Below are 26,917 nucleotides of genomic sequence, written 5' to 3' on the forward strand. Positions count from 1 at the left end.
AACTGTGAGTCCTGACTGGTGAAATCTGAGTTTCTAACCTGGATGCTGTTGTTTGCAGGGACTCCCAGCTTCTTCAAAGAGTTCACCGTGTGTCTGAAATGACTCTTCACTCTGACTGTTTCAGACATCTTCGTTACTGTCATCTCTTGACTTATCTGTGAAACATTCAGAACATCAACTGCAGCAGCTGTGATATCAAAGTCAAAGTCATGAACATAAATGTGCACATGTCGAGAACCCTCTGCCATCTGAAGCACCAGAGCACCACACAGATGTCTTCTTTGTGCTTCTGTGTGAATTTTCGGTAAAAGATGACTAATCAGCTGGGTTTCATAGAGCACTACCGCTGCCTCCTACCTTCTGACTTCCTGCACTGCTGTGTAACAGGTAATAGTATGAGCCATTGTCATGACTTGCAGAATTCAGGGTTAGCACCGCATTAGCAGGAAGACCCAGTTTCTTCAGCAGGGGCACAGAGTGGTTTAGATGAAGTAATGCTTCGTTTTTATCCTGTAAAAACAGCACCGAATTATGAAACATGGTCATCATCCTCAGTCTCTAAAAACAGATAATTTAAGGCTCAACTTTGTGTTAAATGCATTAGAAGTGAAATGTGAACGATTGCATTTTAAAGGCAAATGATTGACAAATATTGCTAATGAAAATGTGACTAATGTAAAATCACAAATGTTTCGATGTGTTTCCACACCTTAGCTTTCTTAAGAGCCACTGATGCCTGTAACTCGGTATCATCTATCGCCATGGAGACCTGAGATTCAGCAACAGTTGGGGACAGAGACAACAACCCAGAGGACTGTATCCTGTCCGGACTGCCCCACTCCTACAAGCAAGATCACAAAGTGATATAGAAGTTGTTTCATTACTCATGAATGACATAGTGTAATTACCAGTGGTGTGTTTACCTGAATGACTGTGCAGTTGTTGTGATACAGCAGCGACCCCTGCAGGCCACTCTGTGACATCACTACTCCACTGGCTCTGATTGCGCACTCCTCCATCTGAACGAGGGCGTCAGTTTCATATCGTTGTTTTCCGGCCCTGCTGGTTACTCTCAGTCTGCTGTGCTGCGGTACTTTTTTGAGAACAGGAAGGTTGTGACTGAGCTCGCCCTCCACACTCAGCTCTGGCCAGGGCCTTGTCTTCAGCCTCAGGAAACCCCTTTTGCTGCCCACACTGGCATCCAGCGTGGATGTACAGATACCCTGCGGGTTTCTCCACACTGAGCCATTCAAATAAGCCTAGAATGGACAACCTCATTAAGACTGGTAGTGCTTGCAAATTAAACAAATCTTACGCAAGCAGTGAGCGGCTCAAACTCCCTCTCTGCAACTTTTTATGTTTCTCTTTATTTGTTCAGCTTTTGTTCTTATGTGTGTACACATACTTGGGCAATGAAGCTGATTCTGATAAAGCAGAAGACAATTAGATTAGTATCTAACCAATGATGCATTATCCAATCATCTAAACGGTCTTTTTAAGGCTCTCAGAGATAAAAATGTTTTGACCTATAGAATGTGGGAGGCTTAGGTTTAGATGTGGGTTTGATGTGGTTCAGGTCTGGATTAATGATCCAATAGGAAACTGATTTATTTGGACTATTCGTTATTGTACATAAATCACAGGTTTAACTTTTGTTATTAATCATATCTGAACTTTTCCTGACAAGTCTTAATGTCTGCAGGTCAGACAAAGGTCTGTTGTTGTGCATTCCTTAATAAGGTTTGTAAGAATATTTTGATCTAAAAAATCTCCAAATTATTGATGTGATGGCCACATGGACAGATTTAAGGTTTAATACAACTTTCAACTATGTCAAAGTAATTTCGTAATCATCCTCAAAACCTACAGTACCTGGAACATGGGGCACTTTGACTCCAGAGCCCAGAGCCACTCAGTCCCTCCTTTGGCATCTATGAACCTACTGGCTCTGATGGAACATGTCCCTGCTTTAATGAACAGGGCTCCAGCCTGCTCAGCGCCTCCAGGAGCAGTGGCCTCTATGGTGATCATCTGTGGCACACCTTGGCTCCTCAGCCCATGGAAGGAGTGCTTGAGGATCCCAGACAAATGGAGAGGCCTGCAGGACTGACTCAGCTCCAGGGAGAGGTTCTGGTCTTCCGCCCTCAGAGAGGAGGTCATGGTAAGCTGGCAGGGGACGACTGACAAGAGGCCCTGCAGAGTCAGGGACACTGGGAGGACCGTTCCCTAAGGCACAGACATTAAATTGCCTATTTGTAATTTACTAGCTACATTGATTTTTCCGCAGGTGTTTCATCTGGTAACACATTCATATACGTCTACATTGAGGATTCCACTCAAACTCATTGTTGGTTTTTGGGTCTAAAACCTTACTTTTCAAAATGTTTATGCTCACAATTGGTGGAAGAAGACACTGTGTCTCTCCTCATGGTGGCAGAAAGTCAGATAGGGGTGACAGTAATCTAGCCTAGCAGCTGTATCATCTTTTCTGTTGTTGTGCTTTGCTGCTGTGAAAAATGAGGCGTAACTTGACCTATTAATGGGCTGGAAACTGCTATGCAAAGAAGGCTTAACGCAGACAAGGGGTAATTCATGAAGGAAATCCAAGTGATGAAAGAAAGGACAATGTGCTGCCACAGCTAGGGGTAACAGTAATATTTACAACTCAAACATACTTGCATTTCTACATGCAATAGTACACAGAACTAATTTTCTTACCCGTAGAGCAGGACAGTGGTTGATCACATTTACAGCATAAGAAGACTGCTCCTCCTCTGTGTGTGAAGCCTTGGTTTTCCTCAAATTACCCCTGAAATAACAACGTCCCAGCTCCAGGCCAACCTCCACACCAGGCAGATGTGCAGTTGAAACATTCAGGATTAATGCTCCGTGGGCAGGAAATCCCAGCACATGTACCGACTCTAGAGAGTGCTGTGCAGATGCTTTCAGACTAAGGTGGGGGTGACAAGTTAAATGCAGACTTAGGCTGCCTTTCTGTTCCCCCTCAGCCTGCAGAACCGTACTGAGACTTGTGGAGCAGCCAGAACGGGTGATGGAGATGTTGGCTGAAGTCTGGGACGGCAAGAGAGACTACAGTGGAAAACGAAAAAAGAAAGATCAGAACCAGGAATTTTCTTCATTTCTTCTGAAAGGAGTACTCAGTATATAAAATTGTGTTGTCAGGAAAATAGCAGACATGTGTACAGTGCACTAGGTATACCACTATTGATATATCTATTTAATACAAATATACTGACATACACAAACAAGACCATTGCTGAAAGGATTAACAGCCTCTAATGCACAGCACTGCATTTCACATTAAATGCAAAAGGCTTTCATATTGTTGAACTGGATTCTAACTAAATCGCAGTTAAATCTGTTTGGTTGCTTTATGGAATCAAGGCAATTTGTTCTACAACACAGCACATGAACAGTAAATGTTCTCAGAAAGGAAAGGTTGGTGGAAGCAACTGGGCTCATGAAAAATATCATCCTAATTATTGGCGATAGCATTGCCAAGTGTAAAGCTAAAATCCATTACGAAGCTAATGTTCTTGTTTTTCCATGCAGCATTGGTGTCATCATTGCAACTTGCACTGTAATAGAAAGACAAGAGTCATCCCCAAGGTGAAGATGCTTCTTTTGCTTTCCTTCTGTGGGAAACAAGTTTCCTGGTACTTTTTTCTTGTTTCCTCTCTAACCTTCAATAAGGTACATCGCTGATGGACAAAAAGCTTCCAGCTGGTCTTCCTGTCCTCTCCTCCCCTGTCTTGATTTGCCAGGAGAAGCACAGAGCACACATCACTTTCCACCTCCAGCTCAATTTGGCGAGATGTAGTTGACATGCTAGCAGTTAGCTCCTCCGGTACACCAGTGGTGGCCATGTTTTGCTGAAGCGTGACCCTCAGGGAGGTGGAGGGCTCCCAGGCAGCAGTGATGTCGATCTGTGCAGAGCGGGTGTTGAAAGAGACGCTTGCACTTCCAGAGAGGGAGGTATCACTGAGCTGACCTGACCCCTGGAGGTCTACTCTGTTTGGGATGATGGAGGCAAGAGAGGCCCAGTGATGCTGGAGTGTCCAGCCAAATTCAGCCTTTTGGTCCTTAAGCAGTACAGACAAGAGGCACTGAAAGGAATCATGCTCACTTTGTAAATCCAAAGAACCTCTGAGTCCGTCGTTCCCTGCTTGACCATGTACGGTTAAAGAGGTCTTATGTGGCAGTGCATCCCCTTCAGCTCCCCCAACCTGCACCCATACCAACCTCCCCACCCCGTTACACCTCACAGACACCAACAGACTTGAAGTGATGGAGTCCCATCCTACACTGACATCTGCCCAGATGTGACACCAGCTTTCTGCCCTCATCCGACCTGTCATCTCTGCCTTGTGTGTAACACTGTGGGTCCCAAACTCAAGCAGCCCGTGCCAGCCATATAGTCCAGGCATCTCCAACCTCAGCCCCACATTCAAGTCCATTCTCCAAGGGCCAACAAACAACCCAATCCCCAGGGCCCACCGGTGAGGTCCCGGTCGGAGCAGGAGCCTGAAACTACATTTAGTTGGCACACGCAGATATGTCAGCAGTAGCACAGAAGAATGAGCGAGGTTAGCTCTGAGCTCTTTCTGGCCATTGGAACTGTAACAACCTTTAGCTTGAGCACTGAGGCTAAAGTGAGCGAGCAACAGGCCATAACAGAGCCTGTTGTGTGGTCTATAGGAGCGGAAGACTCGTACCTCCACTGGGCGACCTGCCACATTTCCATAGCACTGGGCCGAGAGTCGGTCTGCGGTGGCGTCCCCTGTGCAGTTCATCTGTGAAAACAAAACCCCCTGTTGGCAAAGTTTGTTTTTCAAAGACAAAACTGAAGGACGAGATGGGAGAATTTCTGAGGAATTACCGAACTTTAAACCAGGCACATAAAATTTTGTAGGACACCAACATACTAATATGAGACCTTATAAGAAATAATACGTACTTGATGTTCAAACAATATTTCTGTTTTATTCTTAGAGCTCCATCTGATTCTACTGACCATGGTGGATTGTTGGACCTGCTGGAATTTTGGGTCAAGGAATAATTTGACATTTTGGGAAATATGCTCTCTTTCGTGTTGCGAGATAGATGACAAGACTGATACCACTCTCATGTCTGTATGGCAAATATCAAGCAACAGCCAACAGTCAGTTAGCTTAGCTTAGCTTAGCATAAAGACTGGAAGAAGGGGCAAACGGCTAGCTCGGCTCTGTCTAAGTGTGGTGTCCCTAAGAGATCAATCTGGGCCCTCTTTATCTAAATCATATATTCCTCGATTTGGACTTCATTTCAGAAAGCAATTGTTATACTGGTTAAACTGGTGCGACACAGGTTTACAGATTTTCTCATCGGTGATGTAGGTCCTATGACTTGCCTGATAACTCAGTGTACAAAAGCCTTAAAAGCCATGCTGCTCAACTATGTAAAGATCAAGGTTAGAGTAGAATAAAGACACAATCAATGTTCTTATTTACAGCCACAGGCAGGAATCTGCAAATGAATGTAAATTACGTAAAATGTACCTGCAAATAGGTGGGTATGACACCCTGGAGAAGCTTCATCTGTTGCCATAGAGACACTACCAATATAGTTGTTCTGTTTTTTGATCCAACATTAAAAAGAGCTTCGACCATTCTCTCGTCTTCCATGTGAAGGACGAAGCCTGTGTCCAGTCCCTCTGTTTCTAACTAACAGTGGGAAGAAAAGCACAGGAAAAGCAAAACAGGCATGTGCATATATTCTGAATGATAACACGTTGATGTATTTGAGGTCCTTAATAAAATATGAATTTGCAAGAGACAGAAAATTAGATGATAGCGCTGTACCTGGTAATGTGCTTTGGCTTGTATGGAGCTCAATACGCCTCTTTTCAGCAGGGCTTTGACTTGGTGCTGCAGCCTGGAGAAGAACTCCCACCGTGAGATAACTTGGTCCGTCTTGCCTACATTAAACTCAGCTTTTAGCTGTTCAGGTCCAGCCTGCAGGTCTGCCAGGACTGACAGTCGACCACCATTCTGGACCCACCTCACCTGGGCACTGCTGCTGGCAGGTATACCTGCATCCAGCAGACAATGAGACTGAGTGACCAGGAGAGATTACAGTTTATAAAATATAACATATGTATAAAGTAATGATTACCTGTGGTGTTTAGCAGGTGGAAGGAGTGAAATAGTTTGGTCTGGACCTCACCAGTCCCCCAGTCCCCCAGTCGGCGGCTCACATTCATACACAAATTCTCCGCCCCCAACCAAACACACAGCCAATCATGGGCCACATGGAATTTCTTTCCTGTCATGTGCTCTTCATCTTCTCTGTCTGAAGAATCTCCGGGATCCTCGTGATGTCTCAGATTCACATTGTATAAGGTCTCCATCACTCTCACTCTCACCTGTCCTACAATTACATGAAATGAAAATGATGAAAATGACACTGCTCAGGATGTTTTTCGGGTAAAGGTGACCTAATGTCTTTATGTGCCATCACATAATATTGAATTACTATAATTTGTATTTTCAAATGAACCTCTACCTTCAATGAGCGTGTCAGACTGTCCTAGCACCCCATCCAACCCCAGGACTGGAGGCAAAAAAGCAAGGTTGGCCATGGAGTGCCTCAGGTCCCCAGACACAGCCAGCTGGAGACCCTGGGAGTTTTTTAGAGACCCTTTGACCTGGGCCAACATAGCCTCATGATCCTGTTTATAGGAGCCATGTAGAGACACACTAGAGGAGACAGAGACAGTCAGCATTGTTTATTAGATATACGACTGTCACTGTACATCTGATAAAGTCAAAATGATAAACTTCCACCTCTCCGCCAGTGTTAAGATACAGGTGGATGTACACACCTGTCTGAGGACATGTTTGCGGCCATGTTTGCATGCAGGTCAGTGGCAGACGGCAGCAGGCTCTGGGATATATTCACCGTCAGTCCCATGGCTCTGTCTCCCCTCTGGAGGGAGTGGGACACCTGGGCATCCAGCTTCACCCTGTCCTTCCCATCAGCCCTCACATGTACTGAGCTACTTCCTCTACCAGCCACTGGAGAAATGTTTGCAGTGGCCTTTACCTTAACACGATAGAAACAGCCAAATGACACCATAAGACAGCTCAGATGCTAAAAGACTTCATGATTTGCAACAACCTGAATTTGTTGTGAAAACTTTATTCTATTTGGGGACTACTGAATGAAAAAACTTAATAAACAGGGAAGCAGCCAACCTCTAAAGTTTTGGGAATCTTTGATTTGAAGGGATGACTGAGAGAGGAATAAAGACCGACTCTGCCCGATGTTCCATTGAGCTGCACAGAGAGCTAAAAAGAAAAAAAAAGGTTCATCAGAAATGCTGCAAATTAAACAGGCAATAATTAAAATGCTGAGCTGGCTTTACTCACTTTGCACTCCTGTCGTTCTACTCTCAGTTTCCCTTTGGCCTCATAATCAAAGTCAGTGTTGCTTTTAGGGTTCCAACATACATTTCCCTCCACCACAGCGGAGGAGGGAAGCTGCAGCTGTAACAGTAATAACAGTGAGCTGGTCACAAGTTTGGCCTTTTCTACTGTAAACTATACTGTACACTGCTGGAGGTGGATTTACATTACTTATTACACTGATGACTGCAACTACACAAATCAACACATCGCACCACAGAAGTGTGGACATATATAACCAGTTGGTCGATGTTAGAAAAAATAATATCAAATAATAAAATGATTTTTCCTGACTAGAGAGGTCTGTTTACCTCGAGCTGATGGCTGAAGTTGGCTCTGACTTTTATGGCCTGGTGACTTGAGTTCAACTGAACTTGTCCGAAGAAAGTCAGTCTCTCCTTGCTACCGACACGTACCCTCCCTTGTATGTCTTTCTGGGTCTAAGAAGGAATGGGCCACATATGAAAAATATATATTCACAGACAGTATATAATCCATCCATCCATTTTCTATGCCGCTTATCCCTTTCGGGGTCGCGGGGGGCCGGAGCCTATCTCGGCTGTCAACAGGCGGGAGGCGGGGTACACCCTGGACCGGTCGCCAGCCAATTGCAGGGCACATACACACAACCATTCACACTCACACTCACACCTAGGGGCAATTTAGAGTCACCAATCAATCTAATGAGCATGTTTTTGGTCTGTGGGAGGAAGCCAGAGTACCCGGCCAGAACCCACGCATGCACGGGAAGAACATGCAAACTTCACACAGAAAGGCCCGACCCAGGAATCGAACCGGCGACCTTCTTGCTGTGAGGCATGCGCACTACCTGCTGCTCCACCATGCAGCCGACAGTATATAATAATAATATAAATTAGACAATGCATTTTCCAAATGTTGTGACATCAACATAAACAAGTATTTCAAAGACGTTAAGTTACACTTATATTGAATTAATCCAGCACACCATTTTTGATGGCTCTGACATTACATTACATTAAATTCTCATGAAACTGTATGCTTTGTGTATCATTTTATAGGGAATTTCCTGCAATTAATAGTTTGATATCTTTTGAAACGCTGGGCCAGAAAATAGAATTTAGTGGAGAAAATTACTTGTTCATGCAATATGGGTTCACAATGATGGATCCACTGAGATGTGTGCAGTTAAAGATGTTGAATTAGATTTGGATTTCACTAACTTTTTTAAATTAGAGCATGTTTTAAAGGTGACAGTTTACCTGGTTGCTGGTTATGGTCACACAGATTTCTGAGTCTGATGGAACAGTGTCAGAGCTGAAAGGATGGATCAGCGCAGAGCAAACCTAAACATGAGGTGAGTCACAAAAATTAAAAATACCTGCATACAATAATGAAATCCTCCCTCACTTTCTGTTTAAGTTAACTTGCACTGAACTTACAAAAGGGCTCGGTGGTTGGTAGCCGAGGGTGAGGGTGTGGGTGACCTCTCTGTTGCTGTGGAAACTAGCTTTTGACTCAAGGATGTAGAGGCCCTTGAGGAGGTCGACGGTGAAAGTCTCCCGCACGAGGAGAGTCTGAGGAAAGGTCTGGAAGGTCTGGAAGGGCTGTCTGTGCGATATGGTGTTGCTATTAAAGTCAGCTTTTTTCTTGCTGTCATTCTATTCTTGTTATAAAATCACAGCTGGAATGGAAATAAAATGCATCAACAGACTGCTTACAAGTCAGACTGAGTCACAGACCTGAGCTGGAACATTGCTGTTTTCTGATACATCTTCTTGTCCCTCCTCAGCTCCTCTACCTCTCCTTCGAGCTCCAGTTCTGTGGACAGGCTCTTCCCCTCCGAGAAGGTCATCTTCAGCCTCACTTGCCTCTTTTTCAAACTCTTAAAGAAGTGAGCAGATCATTCTATAATGTGTAAAAAGCCAGAACTTAACACGCCCATCCCACAGCCATGGCCCACCCACCTTCTCCACAGTGTTCAGGGCAGCAGAGAGGCTGACGTTGTGCTTGCCGTAGGTGGAGGCCATCTGCAGGGTGTGGCTGAATTTAGAGGCCTCCAGAGAGACGTCTCCCCTCAAGGGTGGGGTCCACAGCGAGCCCAAGGAGGCGGAGGCCTTCACACTTCGCTTCCCCACAACCCCCCACCCTTCTGCCTGGGAAGGGACGGAGGAGTTGAGGGGCAGAGGGTATGCACATGTTAAAATGTTTCAGTACAATACATAAGCAAACAGCAGCTTGATGCCTGTCACTGTGTCCGATTCCCTGTAGAATCAAATGAAATGATTTATGGCATGCAAAGCAGAAGAGTCTATGTTTACATTTTCCCTGGCAATGTTTTGCAGTGACTGGTATGTTTGCCGGTTAAGAGGAAGCAGGAGGAGGAGGAGGATTTTATTTTTATACTTGGGCAGGATCAGCAAAAAGAAAACGAGAAGAATTGACAGAACATAAAAAATCCCTGTAAGGGACAGCGAGAGAGCACGGACCAAAACACAGATCAGATATGAAAAGCTGGTACATTGCATGTTCAGATGGAGCAGCCTCTCTGCTTACCTGGACGTAGGTGACAGATGGTGTGTAGAGCTTCAGCCGGGCCTCCTTCTCCCTCCCCCTGTCCCTGTAGAGACCCTCCAGGAGGAGGTTGCGGATGGTCAGCCACTTGCTGGCTGTCAGCTCGGAGGTGAGCTGGAGTGTGTGGCGCTGGTGCTGGGTCAGCTTGTGGCCAGTGTAGAGGTACAGCCACGGTGTGTCCATGTTAAATGTGCCTGGAGGATAACAGGAGAGACATGATGCTGACCAATGCCTCGCTGCATGTACAGCCTCCAATAATAACTGAAAAACTTCACGATTAATGCAAACAAAGACATGTTTGACATTAAAACTCATTTTACCTTCCCATTTTTTTTGCGGGGTGTCTTTGGGGGGGCTTTTCCAGTGCAATCCAGCCACCAGAGGCAACAGGTTGTTGTAGTGGATTTTGAGGTGAGTGCTACTTTCAGAGCCGAGCTGCCTCAGGTGTGAGTGCAGAAGCTGAGTCCTGTAGTTCAAATTCCTCTCTGGCACCTGGAGGCTGAACTGAAATAATAATAAAAAACTTTGTCAGTCTAACAGAATGACAGAAATAATTAGACCCAGAGAGGACAGACCATCACAGGCCTGTTTACCTCCAGTGTGTAGCTAGTGTGATTTTGAGTGGTTTGGTTTTTGAAGGACTGGCTCAGAAGAAGCGTGCGTTTGTTGTTGATCTCGTCCCAGTGTTTGCCGTAGCTCATGTCTACGGCAGATTTAATGTGGTTGGAACTTTCCTCGTGTCTGAGGTGGATCTACAGAAACAGAAAAAAACTCTTAAAACATACAAAGACCCTACAGTCTTGAAATCAGCAACATGAGCATAAGCATGCATGGAAGATAGAGGCAAATAGCTGAATCTAATAAGTATAAGATTCAGATTTGGTTGTCATCCGGTGGGTTCACGTCTCCAGTCACCTTGTGGTTGATAGGAGCTGTGTTGGAGCAGTAGAATTCATGATCCGCTCTCATGATGTATGTGAGGTTTGAGTCCCTCTCACTCCTTAGTCTCTGAGACGTGTAGCACTCCTGACGCAGGTGTCTGGCATCACCTGTGTGGGGGTCAAAGGTCAGGATAAACTGATGCTGGGGACATATTTGTGAGCTACATGTTCTCCCAGAAGATGTGACATTTGCTGGGAAATGTAAACAGGAGCAGTTTTGATAACTGGCTGCTCTAAATTTTTGATCAACATACTGAATTCTGATTTCTGAAATCTGTGTTTTCGGGTGAACTGCTCCCTCATTTTGTTCCAATGGGCAGCAACTTAGACTGCTGCGTGGCGTCAACTCTACACTGTATGTTTTTCAGTCACTCACCTCCCAGACCATATTTGAGCCTGAGCACGGAGCTCCACAGAGAGCCCTTCTGCTCCATCAGTCCCAGCATCCTCGTGCCGACTACACCGGGCAACAGCAGCTCCGCCTCCACAGAGTGCTGACTGCTGCTGCTGTCCCGCCTGCGCTCCAGGACCACTGATGTGGGAAAATTTAAATGCTGAATATAAAAGGGGTGCTTCTAGAGGCAAAAATGCATATTATGTCTGTTGAATACCTGACAGTGATGCAGTTTCTCTGAACACGTTCTTCACAGTGGCAGAGAAGCTTGTCTTCCTGCCCAGACCACGAGTAACATTAGCAGAGAGGATCATGGGATGTCCATCAGCGGCCATTTTTGCTTCAAGGTGATAGCGCATTCTCTGCTCTGACAGGAGGGTCTGAGTGTCGACCAAACCCTGCAGTTGACAAAATAATGAACATCTTTTATGACTGGAAACTGATCTTCAGATTCAATCTATTCATATTCTCAGTACTTACCAGAATATAATAACGAACACCGTCAATCAACAGCTCCAGCTTTCCTGATTTTGTATTCCTCTCTTGTTCAAGTTGGCCTAAGAAAACAGCACATTTTCAGCATTTAACAGAAGCTGGGAGCTGGGGGGGGTTGTGTTTTGGTGTTCCTGTGTGACCGACCATGTATGTGGATGGTTTTCAGAGGATGGGTGATCCTCAACAGCAGTCTGCGGGGGTTGAAGCTCAGGTCCAGAGACATGTCCCTGGGGATGGAGGACTGAGGTGTGGCTAAGAGGAGGTGGATGGAGGCCTCTCTGGGGAGCCAGGAGCCTCTCTGAAACACAGGTTGGGACAGCTTTGGCTGTTAGCCACTGTGAGGCTAGATAAAAAGCTCATTTACACCACGTCATGGCCATGTAGATCTCACAGAGAAATACTCAGAGCACAGAGAGAGAATCATCTCACAAGTGAGACTAGATGTTTGTATTTCCTTGCACCTGAGCGAGCAGTGAGTAGGCGGCCTCCAGCAGGTAGTAATGGAGGCCTCTGTCCAGCTTCAGCAGCCTCAGGGAGAGGTGGGCTGGTCCTGGAGGGGGAAGTGAAATACCTGTGGCAGGAAGTGGGTAAGAAGCATTGGAGCACAGCTGCCAGCCGACCATTTTGGACCCTGTGAGGAAGCAGAGATCAGTGGTTAGTAAAGAATCCAACTATTATAATGTGATGATCACAGAAAGTCAGCAAATCAATCGAACAAATCTGAGAATAAAACCAGACTTGTACATTCAGTTAGATGGTAGCCACATATGGACAAATAGTGGTCGATACTGGCCTGGAAATACTGGCTGCCATTATCAGTTCATGATAACAATTCAGGAAAATACTTTAGAAACAGGAAATACAAAAGAAGATCCAAGCTAATGTGCTGTGGTATTTTTAAAAATAGTAACAATTCAAAAGGGGAAATATTTAGATCTCAACCTGCTACAAACTGTCCAATAATCATTGTATAACAGCAACACAGATCAGATTCAGGTCCATTCTTTATTGTCCTCAGTAGAGGAACCATGTTTTCACAGTGTGTAAACAAGAATAACACTAAAACAAAGTATAAAGAAATAAGGACATTACAACAATACAGATATACAGTGTTGTTGTAATGAAGTCTTACATGTCTTTGGTGTGCAGGCGGTCTTCTGGACTCGACTCTTTGGCCCCTTTATCTCCTCTCTGTGGTCTCCACTGATCTGAAACACTCTGGAGCTGGTGAACAGAAAAATGACACACACTCTTCAAGAAACTTTTATTCCAAACTACAACATTTTAAACACCAACATACAGACGCATTCAATTCAATTTTATTGTCATTCCAAGATGGTTGAGCAACCTGCTGAATAACATGCATGTTCATATTTGCATCATTTTTCAATGCTATTGCAGTTGATCAGCTCACATTATCAGCTAAAAAAACAAGTTTTTCTCCCACATAACACGTTTAAACCCTCTCTTAATCCCTGTAATAACTACAGGATTTTCACTTAATTGAAAAGACTTTCTAAACATACACATTCACCAATACAGATGACTTATTTAGGGAAGTTCTCCTATGGTGTAATGAAGTGCTTACCTGACAGAGATGATGTCCATGACGTCCTCCGGCGTGTTAAGAGTGACCCTGAGATCTCGTCCCTCCTGCAGCTCAATGCTGCCATCCAGACTGGTGGAGCTCCTCAGCTCAGACTCCCAGTGCACTGCAGCCTGACCCAGAGCACCGTCAACCCCCATCCTGGCAGACAGCCCCACGTGGGCACTGAGAAGAAAGACACCAGTTACACTCTGCAGGACAGAGTTTGTAAGCAAACATCAAAATTGTAGTCCCTGATGCAGGTGGTGATGTGGAAGTACTTGGGTTTGATGTATCCAGTCAGGGAGAAGTGAGAAGTATCCCTGTAGTTGACGTTGCCCTTCAGACGCAGCGATAGGAGAGAGGTCATGTTGATGCCCAGTTTGACGGGCAAACCAGACAGAGAGGGTAAAACCAGCTCCTCTGTCATCAGCACGGCCCTGTGGTTCAGCTGAACCTCGTGACCCTGGAGAACAAAGAGGAAGGGAAGACACACTGACCACAGGAGCGTGCATGAAGATGTGAGGGGTGAAGAGACAGCCAGACAAGGCTCGGGACTCTGAGACTCCACTATACCTTGAGCAGTTTGACAGCTAGTCCTGCCATGCTCAGCGACAGCTGGTTGATCTGATTGTAGAGATCTTCACACGTAAACACACTCAGCTCATTGCCAAACACCTTCACACCAACCCAACACTTGAGCCTGTTCTCCTCTGTTCTCCTGCTCCCAAACAGCTGGACAAGACAAAGCACAAACATGTGAACCGACCTTCCCTCAATGCAAAGCTGTCATTTTTCAAACATAAATACCAAACATTTGATGAAGCCAGTTTGTCAAATGTGAAGAATTTGCTGCTTTTGTTTGTTTTTCAAATCTTTTAAAATGAACATTTTGTAGTTTTAGACCATTGGTCAAAGAAAAACAAAAACTAAAAGATATCTGAAGTTCAGTTTGGGAATGGGCATTTTAAAATTTCATCAGCTATTTTATGAGCTTGTATGCCTCAACTCTTCGAGTAAATGAGAAAATAATCAATTAAAATTTCAATAGTGGCAGACCTAATCTGAACATTTACTTTAACTGTATCAGTATTTTCCAAATACAATGACAGTGTGTTCATCAAGATGACAGTACTATCCAAAAGTCTAAAATCTAAAATCCCCTGTGACACCCATCCAGTAGAGATGACTGTCCTCACCATGGCCCTGGCCTGGTCCAGGTAACTGTTGGTGCTGGATAAACACATTTCTTTTTCTCCTCTGAGGCCGTCATCTGATTTTCTTCTCGTCCTCTTGGCCTCTTTGGACTGCACATGTTTTCGACTTTGAGCAACAGACTCTCCAGCAGAGTCGTGGGTCTGGTGCCCGAAATAGCTCTTCAAAAGTGTTTCAGCGTTTTCAACATGAATGTCCACCTGTGTCGGAAAAATGCATGCATGCAACCTAATTTTGTAAGACTCTTAATATTTGTTTAGGAATAAAAATGAAATGAGTATCACACTCACTTCCAGAAGGTTGTGGGCTCGACCATGAAAGTACACTGTCAGGTTGGTGGTGACAGATCTCGGTAGAAATGATTTGGGAGAGAAAACCAAAGATGTTTCCACATTTGCAACTCCCATGCCTGAAACAAACAAAAAAGCAGAAACATAGACAGAGCTGTGTACACACACCTTTAGATGCATCAATGCCTTTTATTTGTGCAATTAGTTTTGTTAAAAATGATCCAGTTCATCTGCTGCACATAGGCTTATTTTGTAATCATGGAGAATTTTTATTTAATTTAATTTCAAGATGAAGTGAAACCTTCCTTACCTGATGAAACAGTGTAGTCTGAATAGGAGGAGTATTTCAAAAACTCAGCTTCAAAGTCTCTGCTGATAATATCGTCAGGCAGTGATTCGATTAGGGTCTGCTTCATGGGGTCCTCGCTCCTCAAGACATTAGTCAGGTGACTCCACACATATGAGCCCACTAGAGAGGCAGAAGGGCAAAAGCTTAGGCTGTCAAACAGAGCAAGAACTGGACAAGATGAAGTTCTGAAAAGGAATCACATCTTTTAAGATAAACCAAACAATGGAAAAGATCCTTCCATAACTCAATCATTACAACAAACACTGCCACATAGATGAGTTATAATGGGCTTGATGCCAGTTAGCATTTGTCAGCTATTTATCAAAATTATGGCACTTACAGTATATAAGGAGCAGAGACATGCTATTTTTTTTGGTGTAATAAATTTTTTTCTCTAGCTCAAGTTTTCATTAATTATAATTCCAAGTAATTTAGTTCATTAAACTTGGGGCATTTTATTCTTCTCAAGCGAGATGTTCGATGAGTTTAATAAAATGTCTTTTTTAGGGATGCACCAATCCGATGCTGATCTCAATCCAATACTGACTCAAATAGCTGCAGCAGGCATCAAATTTATTTCAATATTATACATTCTACGTCTACATAAGTGAACTATATCATGCATCACTCAAATCACAGCTGTAGAATACAGCATGCAAAAAGTAGCATCTGCATGTTGGAACATTAAACAGCAAATTTAACAAACCACTCAGCACAGTGCTAGGCATGATGGAAAATTAGAGCCCTCACTACAAAATGTAATAATCCAATGCAATGTATGCATGCCTGACCATGTCTCTGTGTCCCTGCTGTCTCCTCTGGGAATTTTCTCCTGTTGTTGTCAGCTGTGTTTAAATCCCCCTAGTACTAACACCAAGGTAGCAGCAGAGCTGGTAGCCACATATCCATTACTATTCCAGAGCTAGACTGCTATCATTTCAACAGTATGTGGACATTCCCAACACAATGGAAAACATCTTGGATTTGTACTGCTCTGAGTCCCAGCCAAGCACTAACTAAGAATAGGAAAAGAATAAGAAATACCCCAACTCCAAACGAATCAGTACTCAATATAAGTAAAAGATGAATTAGTGCATTTCTACTTTTTGCCCCCGAAAATAATGAGATTAGATTTTGTAACATTCAGAGACTGATTGTTTGCTTTGAACCATTCAGCATAAACAGATTAGCTTCTTTAATTGATGAAAATTGGAGTGAGAAAGAACCAATGTTGTGTTACCGTAACAACATTACGGGAGAAATCTATGTTTTGATAAATGATTTGTAGAAAACAGGAATAATAGTGGCCTAAGAATGGACCCTTGGGGCACACCACAGGTCTGTTCTGAGAACAGCAATGTCAACATCTTAACAAACTCTTCTCTGAAAAAAAAAAAAAATTGTTAGCCATGACGTTGCTGTGTCAAGAAAACCATATTTCTGCAGTTTACATGATAAAATGTCCTTAATAGATGCAGAAATGTTTTTTCTGTGAGACGAAGTAAAGCCATGTTAGCGTGTGGTCATGACGAATTTGACTTTAAATTAATGAGAATCATTTCAAGAACCTTGGGGAAAGATGGTAGAATTCAAACTAGTGTATAATTATAAAAGCAACAAACAACATTTGTATTAACAAACGACTATCTTATTTTAAGTCTTCTTAGTTCATCAGTGAAGTCAATTGCTAAACATTCTCACTGTGAGAAGCTGATACGGGCATCCCCTCTATAAACCACAATCAGATCAATTTCAATCAGACCTTGGCTGGAGGTCTCGCTCCTCAGTGTCGTCTTCACCCCTTCTAACACGTCCTGGTCAGGGCAACGCATGAGCTGCTGGTATGCAGCGATTCTGACCTCGGGATCCTCCTGGGAGGAGCAGTACAGCTGCAACAGCACAGATCTCTGAAGGAAGGAAACTGCTGTCAGTAACTGCTGCTAGACTGCCGCTAACCTCTTCACCTCCACCTCAACTCATCATGAATCAATTACACCATCATTTAGAAAGTTATTCTTCTGTGATATGAAGGCTATTGGCTTCAGTATTAGTTTCAGAATGAACTCACGTCAGCTGAGCAGTGAAAACGTCTGAAGGCTTGGATGGCAGCAAGTCTTAGCTTCAGTGCAGCTGAGTGGTCGAGCATGAAACGGTTAAGGAGTGGAATGAAGACCGGAGCAGACAGACCAATGTTTCCAACTGATTTCAGGGCATAAAAAAGCTGTCGGGTGACAAAATAAATGCATAATTGGCACTGGTTATGTAAAATTGTTGCAAAAAAATCCGTGGTTTAGACAGTTAGATCAAATCACCAGGTTCAGTGTCAGCACATTATATGAGGTGCACCTACTGTGCATTTCTGGGTGGGTTGTTCTCCCTCGCAGCCCTTCTTCAAGGTTTCCTCAAGTGTTTGTATGAAGGTCTGTACCTGAGGAAGTTCACTGCAGGAGGCTTGTGACCTTTGGCACATCTGATAGACCAAAGATGATCCAGCTAACAGTGCCTTGGACTGCACCTCTGGGACCTCCAGTAAGCTCTAACACAGACAGCAGAGATACATTAAGTACTGAGCCTCTAGGCCTATGAGAAATGGATCTGTATGGGTGGATGCAGGAACTCATTTCTACACAGTATCTCTGCTGACATGAGAAATAAATACAGAAAGTAGCTTTGATGAGACATTTAGGTCTTCATTAATGTCATTCCTACATTGATGGACTTGATGATTTGTGGTGATGGATGAGGGATGAGGGCTAAGGTGGTGAGAAAAGCGTGAGCTTGCTCTTCCTCCAGCTTGCTGTTCCTCACTAGGTCAGTCAGTTGTACGATGCAGTTTTCAGATCCACAGGCTGGTAATGCATCCAACAAAGGCTGCCTGTTCAAACAGTTAATCAACATCCATTTCAGCCTCTGCTGTTGTGTGTAAGCTCTGTAATACAATATAATGTGACATGAAATTACTAGTAGTTTGACTTTTCGGGAGATATGTTTATTTACTTTATTGCCAAGAGTTAGATGAGAAGATCAATACCACTGCCATGTCTGTATGGTAAACATGATGCTATAGCCAGCAGATAGTTAGCTTAGCCTAGCATAAAAACTGGAAACAGGGGGAAACACCTAGCCTACATCTCTCCAAAGATAACCAAGTCTGGGGGGGAGGCTGTGCAGGGCTATTTCTTTGCTGGGTGCAGTAACTTCCTGCTTGCATGGCAAAAAAAAAGAAAAAGAAAAAAACTAAAACAGTGTGTGTGTGTGTGTGTGTGTGTGTGTGTGTGTGTGTGTGTGTGTGTGTGTGTGTGTCTGTGCATGTGTGTGTGTGCGTGTGTGTGTGTCTGTGTGTGTGCGTGCGTGCGTGCGTGCGTGCGTGCGTGCGTGCGTGCGTGTGTGTGTGTGTACAATGAACCAAAGTGACTGTCAACCATAATTGGAATGAGGCCAATGTTGATTGTGCTATTAGCTACATCTGTGTTTAACAACAACTCAGAATATGATAAAGGCCTATTTGCTATTTTTCATGGTGGATAATACTAAGGACTAAGGAGGGGATGCTGTCCTGCTCTGGCATATTAGATCATCTGTCTCAGTGTGGTGTCTGATTAAGTTGGCCCCTGTCCCACACAGACCGTTCTTTGTTTACTTGTTGACTTGGCCAGAGGCTGTGTGTATTTTTTTCATTATAACCCATAAACAAGAGTCCTTTCAGCTTGAATCCAATTTACTGGTAAGCACAAGACATTTTATGAGCTACAATGCATGAATATGGAAATATACAACTTAAATGGTCATGTGGAGACATTGATATAGAAGTGGAGGATCAGCAAAAAGGCACTGCATTATAAAATGCTGAGGACTTACTGACCAGTCATTGTGGCACTTGAAAGATGCTTCTTGCCAAAGTGTCTTGAGTTGAGAGAGAGTCAGATCTCTCAGCTGGAAAGCCAGTTGAAGGAACTCTTGTGATACCTGAGAGCCAAAAATCCAAATACATGCATGGACTTTTTATTTTTTTAACTACTGCTGCTCAACCAGAACAGAGCTGTGAACATACATTTTCATCCCACCAATCACCTGATCCCCACACAGTAATTACTTCACGGAGTGAGCAAGGCTCTGGGTCTGACAAACTCTTTTAAACACTTCCCATGTAAACAGACTATGAAGAAGGTTGCCAGATTAGGTTTGACTGGCGTCCAGTGTGTAGGAGACATTAACATGATTGGCTCATACACAGCAAAGTCTCGGGGGAAGTCAATCCACGACTTACAAACGAGCCAGCAGTGGTCTGGCAGGGTACAGCTACTTAAAAGTGATTCATATTCGTTGCTAAAAAAGGACTGTGGCACCTAAAGTGTTGGGCAGGTAGACTGAAACATACAATAAGTGTTACAGATAAATACAGTTTAAAGATGAACGAAACCTGTGCAGACCTACCAGTTGTGGGTCTGAGGTGAGGCTACATAGCATCCTGATAGTTTGACTGGCTTGCTGAGGTGTTGATACTCTGGCTTCTCCAGGCCTTGCACCGCCCTCGTCCTCAAACTGCAGGTCAGTTAGCACACCAACACCTAAGGAATCTACATGAGCATTGAGGAGAGCAGGCATCAGCGTCCATGTCTGTAAACCAGTAGAGCTTTAAGAGTACCTGCAAAGGTGTTAATACTACTCCTGACCTGCACCTGAAGGAGTCCCTGGCTGGGCTCTGAGCAGGAGGAGGGTAGACACTGTTTGGGTCTTCACCAGCCCGACAGTCCTGGACCATGTTGCTATGGAAATTGCTTCAGTACAGTTGACCTCTTGCATCACAGTAGGTCCGTGCTTCTGAACACAGTGCAGCTCTGACTGCAGTGACTAGCAAAGAGACAAGAAACAACCATCCTGTGATAAAAGCATGAATCAAATGCTGTTGAACTGAAGTACTGATGTAGTATTGGAAACGGTGGGCTAAAGAGGACATCCTCTTCAGACCACCAGGGTCATAGGCAGGATTGTAGAAGTACTGAGGTCATGGGTCAAAGTCCAACAGCAACCCAACATGCCTATTTTGTGTTTAATCACTTGGATTTTTCTATTTATTTATCAAATTGATGGTCTAAATGTTGCTGTTTCAAAGCTCCGTGTCAACAATAAAATACAACTAAATAATTTAATCATATGTTTATTTGTTTGGCCTACAAGCAGTAAACATGCTGAAATACTGGAATCAGCCTGTGACAGAAGTGGCATGCGTATGATTGTAATTGTAGAATGTAAACTCCCCCCAAGTTACTAAACACACCCCAATTCCCCAGAAAAAGCACTTGACCTCAGTGTCCTCAATGGTAGCCACATTTTCATATATTTAAAAAAAAAAGAAAGAAAGAGGAGAGTTAAACTCACTGTATCTTCAGTTAAAGATACGGAATGGGGCCAGAAGTTTGCCAGCCTGGACTGCTGGCACTCTTTTATATCCCTGATTTTCAGCAGCGCAGGTCCTCGCCTCTCATACCTGCTAGTGCACGTCCCATACACATCCGTCTGAGAAAGAGGCATTAAAGAAAAGTCAGATAATCACCCTGTGAATGCAGGATGATGTCAGTGATGGTTATTGTTCGTAGCAGGAGCAGAGGTGGTATTTGTCAGACTAGAGAAGCAGTTGTTGCACTTTTCTTTTCAAGTCTCCATAAAGACTGAGGTGCTGCTGCATGTATACATTTTGCAAACTGTGCACGTATTACATTGAAGATGGCCCTCATCAACGCTCACCTCCTTCTCTAACTCCTGTTTGGAGGCGGTGCGGGAGGTCTGGAGCATGCTCAGTAGAGCTCTTTTAATGTTGAGGGCCCACACCTGCTCCCCCTCCTGGAGACAGAGGGCCGTGACCTTTCCCCCCTGGAGGGAGAACTTGAGGCTCGTTCTCTCCAGTGACTCCCTGGGAAACAAAAACACCAGATGAGCCTCCCAGAGAACACAGACAAGTGGGGCATCTGAACAGAGTATCACATTCATTGGAAAAACAGTTGTAACATTCCAAAATGAGCTGAACTTACATTTTGAACGCTGCAGACCGAGAACAGACAGACCAATAGGCATGTATACAAAATTACTGAGCATTCATTCATTCACTATCCTTTCAAAAGGCACATGTATGAAGGTACCTCAAGCTCTTTAGACGCTGCACAGAGTGCTCCTTCTGAGGGGAAAGCCGCTTTATCTGTGGATTCCTAATCTGTTGGAAAGGAGTGTGCCAAATAATTAACTTTTTGCAATATATAGGATTCTTTTTTTTTCACAGACACATAAGCTGACCTGCATCATCAGGTGACACTTGGAAACCACGTCGATATCAACCACACAGTCCAAAGCCAATCCATTCCGGCCAGCATTGGAGCCATGAAGGGTTGTGGTAATTGTCGTGCTATACCTGTAAGTATATCTCACCCCTCTCTGATAGGACAAGTCAGGGGTAGAAAACCCTATGGGGATGAAGTAATAATCATAAGATGAAAAGAAAAGAAGTGTTCACTGAGGCAAACTTTGTACACAAATAATTTAATGTCTTGCATGAAAAGAATTCTCAATATTTAAGTATTTATCATCTGATATAAGCAACAAACTGCATTCTCACCAGCACAACTAGAATCACAGAGATTTGGTTCTGCCTGAAAGCAATCACCTACTGAATAGAAAATCAGGTTAAAATATCAGACATAATGACAAAAAAGTTACAAATTTTCACAGATAAATAATAAATAATAAATTGGGCCAAACTTCCATACTGAACAGTCAGAGTCATGTCATCTTGACCCTCAGTCAATTCAACTCTGCTTTCACTGGAAAATGAACAAGAATGCCAACAAAAGCCATAAAACTCACCATGCAGCAGGAGTAAAATGAGCGTAACATGCAGATAATTCAGCAGTAACAAGGACATAGCCATAGCAACCTCAAGTCACAGCAGGTCTGGCTGCCTCCGAGCCTCCACATGTAAGCGAGATGAAAACCAAGCAGTGTTCACAGCCACTGAATGACCACACTTGTGCGTGGACTTCCACACTGACCCATAGTGCTCACAGCAACCAATCAGGAAATACCTTCCAAGCTGAAGCTACAAACATCCACTGAGCCAATCACTTGACACAGCACCCACACAAAAAAATAGGTTTTCTTACACTCACATTGACTTGGACAGACATAAGACATTAGCCACATATGGAGAGAAAATCCAGTTTATTGCAGGAAAGTTAAACAGTTTGAAAGCTGGCACTGTGGCAGCATAATATCCAGTCTGAGACATAGTTATCCGACAGGTCACCTGCAGGGAAAGCATAGGTGCATTGTGAAGGGATGGACAAAATAACAAGAACAGAAGGTGCATGCCATAAAATGGCACTACATAACAGAGCGCGTAATAACAATTGTTATTATTACATTAACCAGAAGTATTTAAGCTATTATACGCCTCCTTAAACCATAAAATAGATTTGCTTGGAGATTATTTGCGGAGACACACCTACACACACCGTCTATATGACCATAAATCAATAAGCCACACAACCAGTGTGGAATGTAATCTTCTGAAAGCTGATCCATAAAGCTCTCTGACGACAAACAACTAAAGTTGAGAGAGATACGCGTTAGAGAGACATCTATTGTCTGTGTTTTCATGGATTAAAACAGCCTGAAAAGTGATGATTTGTGGGGCTATGATTGTTCTTCGGTGGACTACATTTGTCAGAAATGCGTAATAAAAAGCCCTCCAGTACTCAGCCACGTTCTTCAGCCTCCTACTGAGCTGAAACTAATTCAACCAACACGCCCTCTATCCCCATCTCCTTCCCCCATCATTACCCAAGCTGCCTGCCACCTACTTTCCACGATGCACCCGCCGCCGCGGTCCACGCCCGTGCTGCGACGTCAGTCACTGCGTGCTGCTGGTTGACGCTACATTCAAATACTCAAAGAAAAGGGTATTTAAGAACTTCTTTTGAAAAATACCATTAACTCGCTTTTCCCCCAACTTTCAGGTCATGACATAGTACCAGTAATGTAGTTTGTTACATTCATTATGACAATGTGTGCTTCAACATGCTAAATTATAAATCAAGTACGTGTGTTTTTTTAGAGGTAATATGCGAAATAAACTTGAAGAGCACAACAAAGTTCTAGGTTTTAGGTTTGTGTATATTATTATAATTTGCAATTTGCTGCATCACAGTGCGTTAAATTTATCACTTAATGGGTAGATATTGGAGTAATTGTAGGGACAAAACAAAAGTACTTGTGCTGTCTATGCAAACCGTAACCACATAAACACCACCCAATATTTTTGTCCGACGGGAAATGAACGCATCTTTAGTCCGGACCAGGGGGCGTAGGTTTGACCGGCTTCTCGGAGGCTCAGACACAATGAACCGTTGACGGTGTGAGGCACGCATGGTGGCCCCGAGGTATTGGCACGGTTTTAGCACATTGTTATTCTCAGTTGTGCCTTTTTTTATTCGCTTGGACATTTTGAAAGCACTGCTACACTGTATGGCTGTAACAAGGCTTAGCTGGAAACGGTTGGTTCGTCGAGTTTGATGAAAACGAGGTCGGGATCAGACCGTTACCGTTAGCCCCTCCTGGCGGATTGTTGTCGTTATTATTTTTTCTAAAACCAACAAAACAAGGCAAATAACAATGTCGTTGACTGCTTCGTCTGATTATTTCGCTGCCGAGTGTCTGGTGTCGATATCCAGCGGTCCTGTCCTGCACAGACCCACCCCGGTCGCCCCCGCCAGCCAGCCGGCCACGGTGGGCCTGCTCCCTGGGGAGCCCGACGGGTCGAGCGAGGACAGGGAGGTGCGGGACACGCTGAGGCTGGAGGGGGCGAACATGATGGTGGTGGCCGGTATCCTCACCGACCTGCACGGTAAGTTCCGCCCCATGTCGGCCTACTCGGAGAGCAGCAACTCCTCGTGCGGTGGAGAGAGCGGTTACACCACGTTGTCCGACCCCACCACCCCTACCATGACCCCCTCCGCTACCCCGGTCCCCGGACAGCAGCAGCAGCTGAGGGGGGGAGGAGGAGGAGGCGTGGGGGCCCCGCGCTCCCCGGTGAAACGACATCAGTGCACTTTTGACGGATGCGACAGAGTTTACGGGAAATCGTCCCACCTGAAGGCACACATCCGGACACACACAGGTATGTAGACACAGTTTGGTTATAGCAGCCGTTCACATGAGTGCATGCAGACATACAGCTAACCCCTGATCGTGAAGTCTCTAACTTCTGCTTTGTCGTTATTACCAGTAAATCAGATAAATATGGGAAGCGCTGTGCTCTTTTGTGCGGTGTGGGATTAGCTAATAGCACCGTGGCGACCACAGTGTTTTCCACTATTACCCCCGACTTGGTACAATAACGAGGCCAAACAAAGAGGGAAAGACAGAAAAAACTCCCCTTCAGAGACTCTGACAAAGAAGTAAACTAACAAAAGAACTGGGCTGGACGTTAAAACCGGTGACGAAGGTCTTCCTCCCGACTGGATTTGCATATGAAATGAACGTAAGACGAAACCTTTAACGTCGAGGGCCGATAGTTCGTTGTCGGTCCTGTTGATGGCAGCAGCTCGTGTGCTTGATGTTTGGACTGTTTATAGTTTCTCCTCCAGGCTTCGCCTCCTCCCTCTCTGCTGACAATGTGTTGAAATCATCGAAAAACGTTTGCAAAGCAGTTGTAGAAGGAGTTAAGGGAGGAGTCACCCACACGTCTGATCATCTACACATTTTCAGGACTTTTGGGTGTTTGCTGCGTATTTAGTCGCGTTGTAGAGCTGCAGCTCTCAGCCGTGTGTAGCCACGATGTCGACAAAAGCTAGCCGTAGCTGGAAATACACCCTCCCGTCAGAGTGACAGAGGTCTGCCACTGAGTTAAAATGTGCATGTGATTTTTCGCGAAATGAGGGGAATTGGTGTGTTCAGGGTCATTGAGCAGGCGCAACCGGATTAAGGACAGGAAGCGGCTCAGAGGAACTCCGGTGGGAACGCCCACAGAGAGTCGTGCAACAACAACGTGGCCTGGCTTTGTTATCTTGAAAATGGCACCGAGCATCCTACTCGCTTATCCTGGTTTTACTCATGTTGCCTGCAAAGGATTAAGGCTAGTGGTAGCTTAGAAAGACTAATCTGGAGAATCTAAATCCTAGATATGTTTTGTCACGCATTTAACTCTGCAGAGATGAATATTTTTTGACCAAACCATATTTCTCAAAAGTAATGCTGGCACTAGCTTGTCTCATTTAAATATTCAGTCTGCTCTAGGGATTTGGTCATAGATGAATTCCTACCAGTGTTCATTAACACAATGACAAATTGTAAGCAAACAAAACCTACAATGTACTACGCAAATGATTTCATTATCTCTAAAGAATGTCTTCGAGGAAAAGCAACTGAACATTAAATGTTTGCACAGTGTTATTAAAATGCAAAATTTGAATTGTCTTAATGTAGGAACAGTTAAATGCTGTGCTTGGCTGTTATTTAAGGTATGACATGTGAGAGATGAAACAGAAAGAACCACACACAGCTGTTACACACACATAATGTGAGAACTGCTTAAAGTAAAAATACCAGACCTTCCCTAGTTTCAGGCTCTGGATTGTGAGGATGTGTGGCTTTTCTCTGTGTTGTGTGATAGTGAATTTAATGTTTTCGTGTTTTGGGCTGTTGGTCGGACAAAACCAGCTATTTGAAGATGCCACCTTTGGTATTTTTGCTGTCTTCTGACATTTTGAAGACCAAAGGGTCAATCAAGTAATCTAGGATGTCTTCACATTAATTAATACTGAAAAGAATTATATATATCGACTGCCATTTCACCAGTGTGCTGCATTGGTGTAACCCTGGTTCGTTAATAAAGTTGTATGGAATGAGAATAAGTGATGTGGTACTGGGTGAAAGTAGAAATCTCTCTATCTTCTCCGCAGTGTTGAAAACTTGCATGCATACTGTGGCCTGTGACTTAAAGTAAACAGCAATATGGTGGTAAATGGTTCTCCTCTCTCTTTTCTGCCGTCATGCTGCAGGTGAGAGGCCCTTCCCATGCACCTGGCCCAACTGTGAGAAGAAATTTGCCCGCTCTGATGAGCTCGCCCGCCACACCCGCACCCACACGGGAGAGAAGCGCTTCCTGTGTCCACTGTGTGATAAGCGCTTCATGCGCAGCGACCACCTGATCAAGCACGCCCGCCGTCATCCTGACTTCCAGCCTTCCATGTTGGGACGCAACAAGGGCATGTCCTCCTCTCCCAGCCCGGCTATGCACCATTAGGATGGTTTTGGGTGGGGTTTCATGGCAGGAGCACAGAAGGGTCACAGTGGTTTCAAGTTAACCAGCAACAATCAGACCCACTGATTAGGAATTAGCATTGCTGTGTTCTACTCAATAATGTGCACATAACACACATATACAAGCTGATACACACACACACACACACACACACACACACACACACACACACACACACACACACACACACACACACACACACACACACACACACACAGCTGGATGTGAGGGGGAAGTAGCCTCATCCCCCATCCATACAAATGAGTCATGTGACCACTATCCACTTGCTCAGCAGAACTAGGGTTGGGTGTAGAGAAT

At 44.3% G+C, this 26,917-nt stretch overlaps 2 protein-coding genes across 2 annotated transcripts in view; one reads left to right on the top strand and one right to left on the bottom strand.

Annotated features, from left to right (window-relative positions):
* The window catches only part of LOC139338816 (uncharacterized), a 36,564-nt gene extending 14,232 nt beyond the window's left edge, over window positions 1–22,332 (bottom strand). Inside the window, exons 1-47 of the mRNA XM_070974088.1 lie at window positions 22,329–22,332; window positions 21,577–21,743; window positions 21,426–21,496; window positions 21,034–21,199; window positions 20,668–20,805; window positions 19,962–20,139; window positions 19,723–19,865; window positions 19,151–19,254; window positions 17,998–18,163; window positions 17,639–17,824; window positions 17,357–17,509; window positions 17,051–17,195; window positions 15,250–15,408; window positions 14,940–15,058; window positions 14,634–14,849; window positions 14,011–14,169; window positions 13,716–13,900; window positions 13,438–13,620; window positions 12,982–13,073; window positions 12,311–12,480; window positions 11,994–12,147; window positions 11,835–11,911; window positions 11,572–11,752; window positions 11,337–11,492; window positions 10,935–11,068; window positions 10,613–10,771; window positions 10,340–10,523; window positions 10,002–10,213; window positions 9,413–9,601; window positions 9,188–9,330; window positions 8,888–9,056; window positions 8,708–8,791; window positions 7,778–7,906; window positions 7,431–7,547; window positions 7,257–7,349; window positions 6,884–7,104; window positions 6,565–6,758; window positions 6,175–6,429; window positions 5,862–6,091; window positions 5,559–5,723; window positions 4,737–4,814; window positions 2,719–3,090; window positions 1,873–2,226; window positions 924–1,259; window positions 710–841; window positions 358–510; window positions 39–155 (exon numbers count right to left, since the gene is read on the bottom strand). Coding sequence (XP_070830189.1) covers window positions 39–155; window positions 358–510; window positions 710–841; window positions 924–1,259; window positions 1,873–2,226; window positions 2,719–3,090; window positions 4,737–4,814; window positions 5,559–5,723; window positions 5,862–6,091; window positions 6,175–6,429; window positions 6,565–6,758; window positions 6,884–7,104; window positions 7,257–7,349; window positions 7,431–7,547; window positions 7,778–7,906; window positions 8,708–8,791; window positions 8,888–9,056; window positions 9,188–9,330; window positions 9,413–9,601; window positions 10,002–10,213; window positions 10,340–10,523; window positions 10,613–10,771; window positions 10,935–11,068; window positions 11,337–11,492; window positions 11,572–11,752; window positions 11,835–11,911; window positions 11,994–12,147; window positions 12,311–12,480; window positions 12,982–13,073; window positions 13,438–13,620; window positions 13,716–13,900; window positions 14,011–14,169; window positions 14,634–14,849; window positions 14,940–15,058; window positions 15,250–15,408; window positions 17,051–17,195; window positions 17,357–17,509; window positions 17,639–17,824; window positions 17,998–18,163; window positions 19,151–19,254; window positions 19,723–19,865; window positions 19,962–20,139; window positions 20,668–20,805; window positions 21,034–21,199; window positions 21,426–21,496; window positions 21,577–21,743; window positions 22,329–22,332 — 7,692 coding nt within the window. The remainder of the gene's footprint in view (window positions 1–38; window positions 156–357; window positions 511–709; window positions 842–923; window positions 1,260–1,872; window positions 2,227–2,718; window positions 3,091–4,736; window positions 4,815–5,558; window positions 5,724–5,861; window positions 6,092–6,174; window positions 6,430–6,564; window positions 6,759–6,883; window positions 7,105–7,256; window positions 7,350–7,430; window positions 7,548–7,777; window positions 7,907–8,707; window positions 8,792–8,887; window positions 9,057–9,187; window positions 9,331–9,412; window positions 9,602–10,001; window positions 10,214–10,339; window positions 10,524–10,612; window positions 10,772–10,934; window positions 11,069–11,336; window positions 11,493–11,571; window positions 11,753–11,834; window positions 11,912–11,993; window positions 12,148–12,310; window positions 12,481–12,981; window positions 13,074–13,437; window positions 13,621–13,715; window positions 13,901–14,010; window positions 14,170–14,633; window positions 14,850–14,939; window positions 15,059–15,249; window positions 15,409–17,050; window positions 17,196–17,356; window positions 17,510–17,638; window positions 17,825–17,997; window positions 18,164–19,150; window positions 19,255–19,722; window positions 19,866–19,961; window positions 20,140–20,667; window positions 20,806–21,033; window positions 21,200–21,425; window positions 21,497–21,576; window positions 21,744–22,328) is intronic.
* Window positions 22,333–23,659: 1,327 nt separating this feature from the next.
* On the top strand, window positions 23,660–26,766 carry LOC139339122 (Krueppel-like factor 9). Its single transcript, XM_070974599.1, has 2 exons — window positions 23,660–24,454; window positions 26,337–26,766. Exons 1-2 carry the CDS (start codon window positions 23,950–23,952, stop codon window positions 26,579–26,581), a joined length of 750 nt encoding a protein of 249 aa, XP_070830700.1. The 5' UTR covers window positions 23,660–23,949; the 3' UTR covers window positions 26,582–26,766.
* The last annotated feature ends 151 nt before the right edge of the window (window positions 26,767–26,917 follow it).

This window comes from Chaetodon trifascialis, chromosome 11 (genome assembly GCF_039877785.1).
Source record: "Chaetodon trifascialis isolate fChaTrf1 chromosome 11, fChaTrf1.hap1, whole genome shotgun sequence".
Lineage (NCBI taxonomy): Eukaryota > Metazoa > Chordata > Actinopteri > Chaetodontiformes > Chaetodontidae > Chaetodon > Chaetodon trifascialis.

What these genes read in the sequence shown, in the direction of transcription:
- LOC139339122 (XM_070974599.1), top strand. Translation starts at nt 23,950, where the DNA reads ATGTCGTTGACTGCTTCGTCTGATTATTTCGCTGCCGAGTGTCTGGTG. An exon ending in ACACATCCGGACACACACAG is followed by an intron (nt 24,455 to 26,336) that starts GTATGTAGACAC and finishes GTCATGCTGCAG; the next exon opens with GTGAGAGGCCCTTCCCATGC.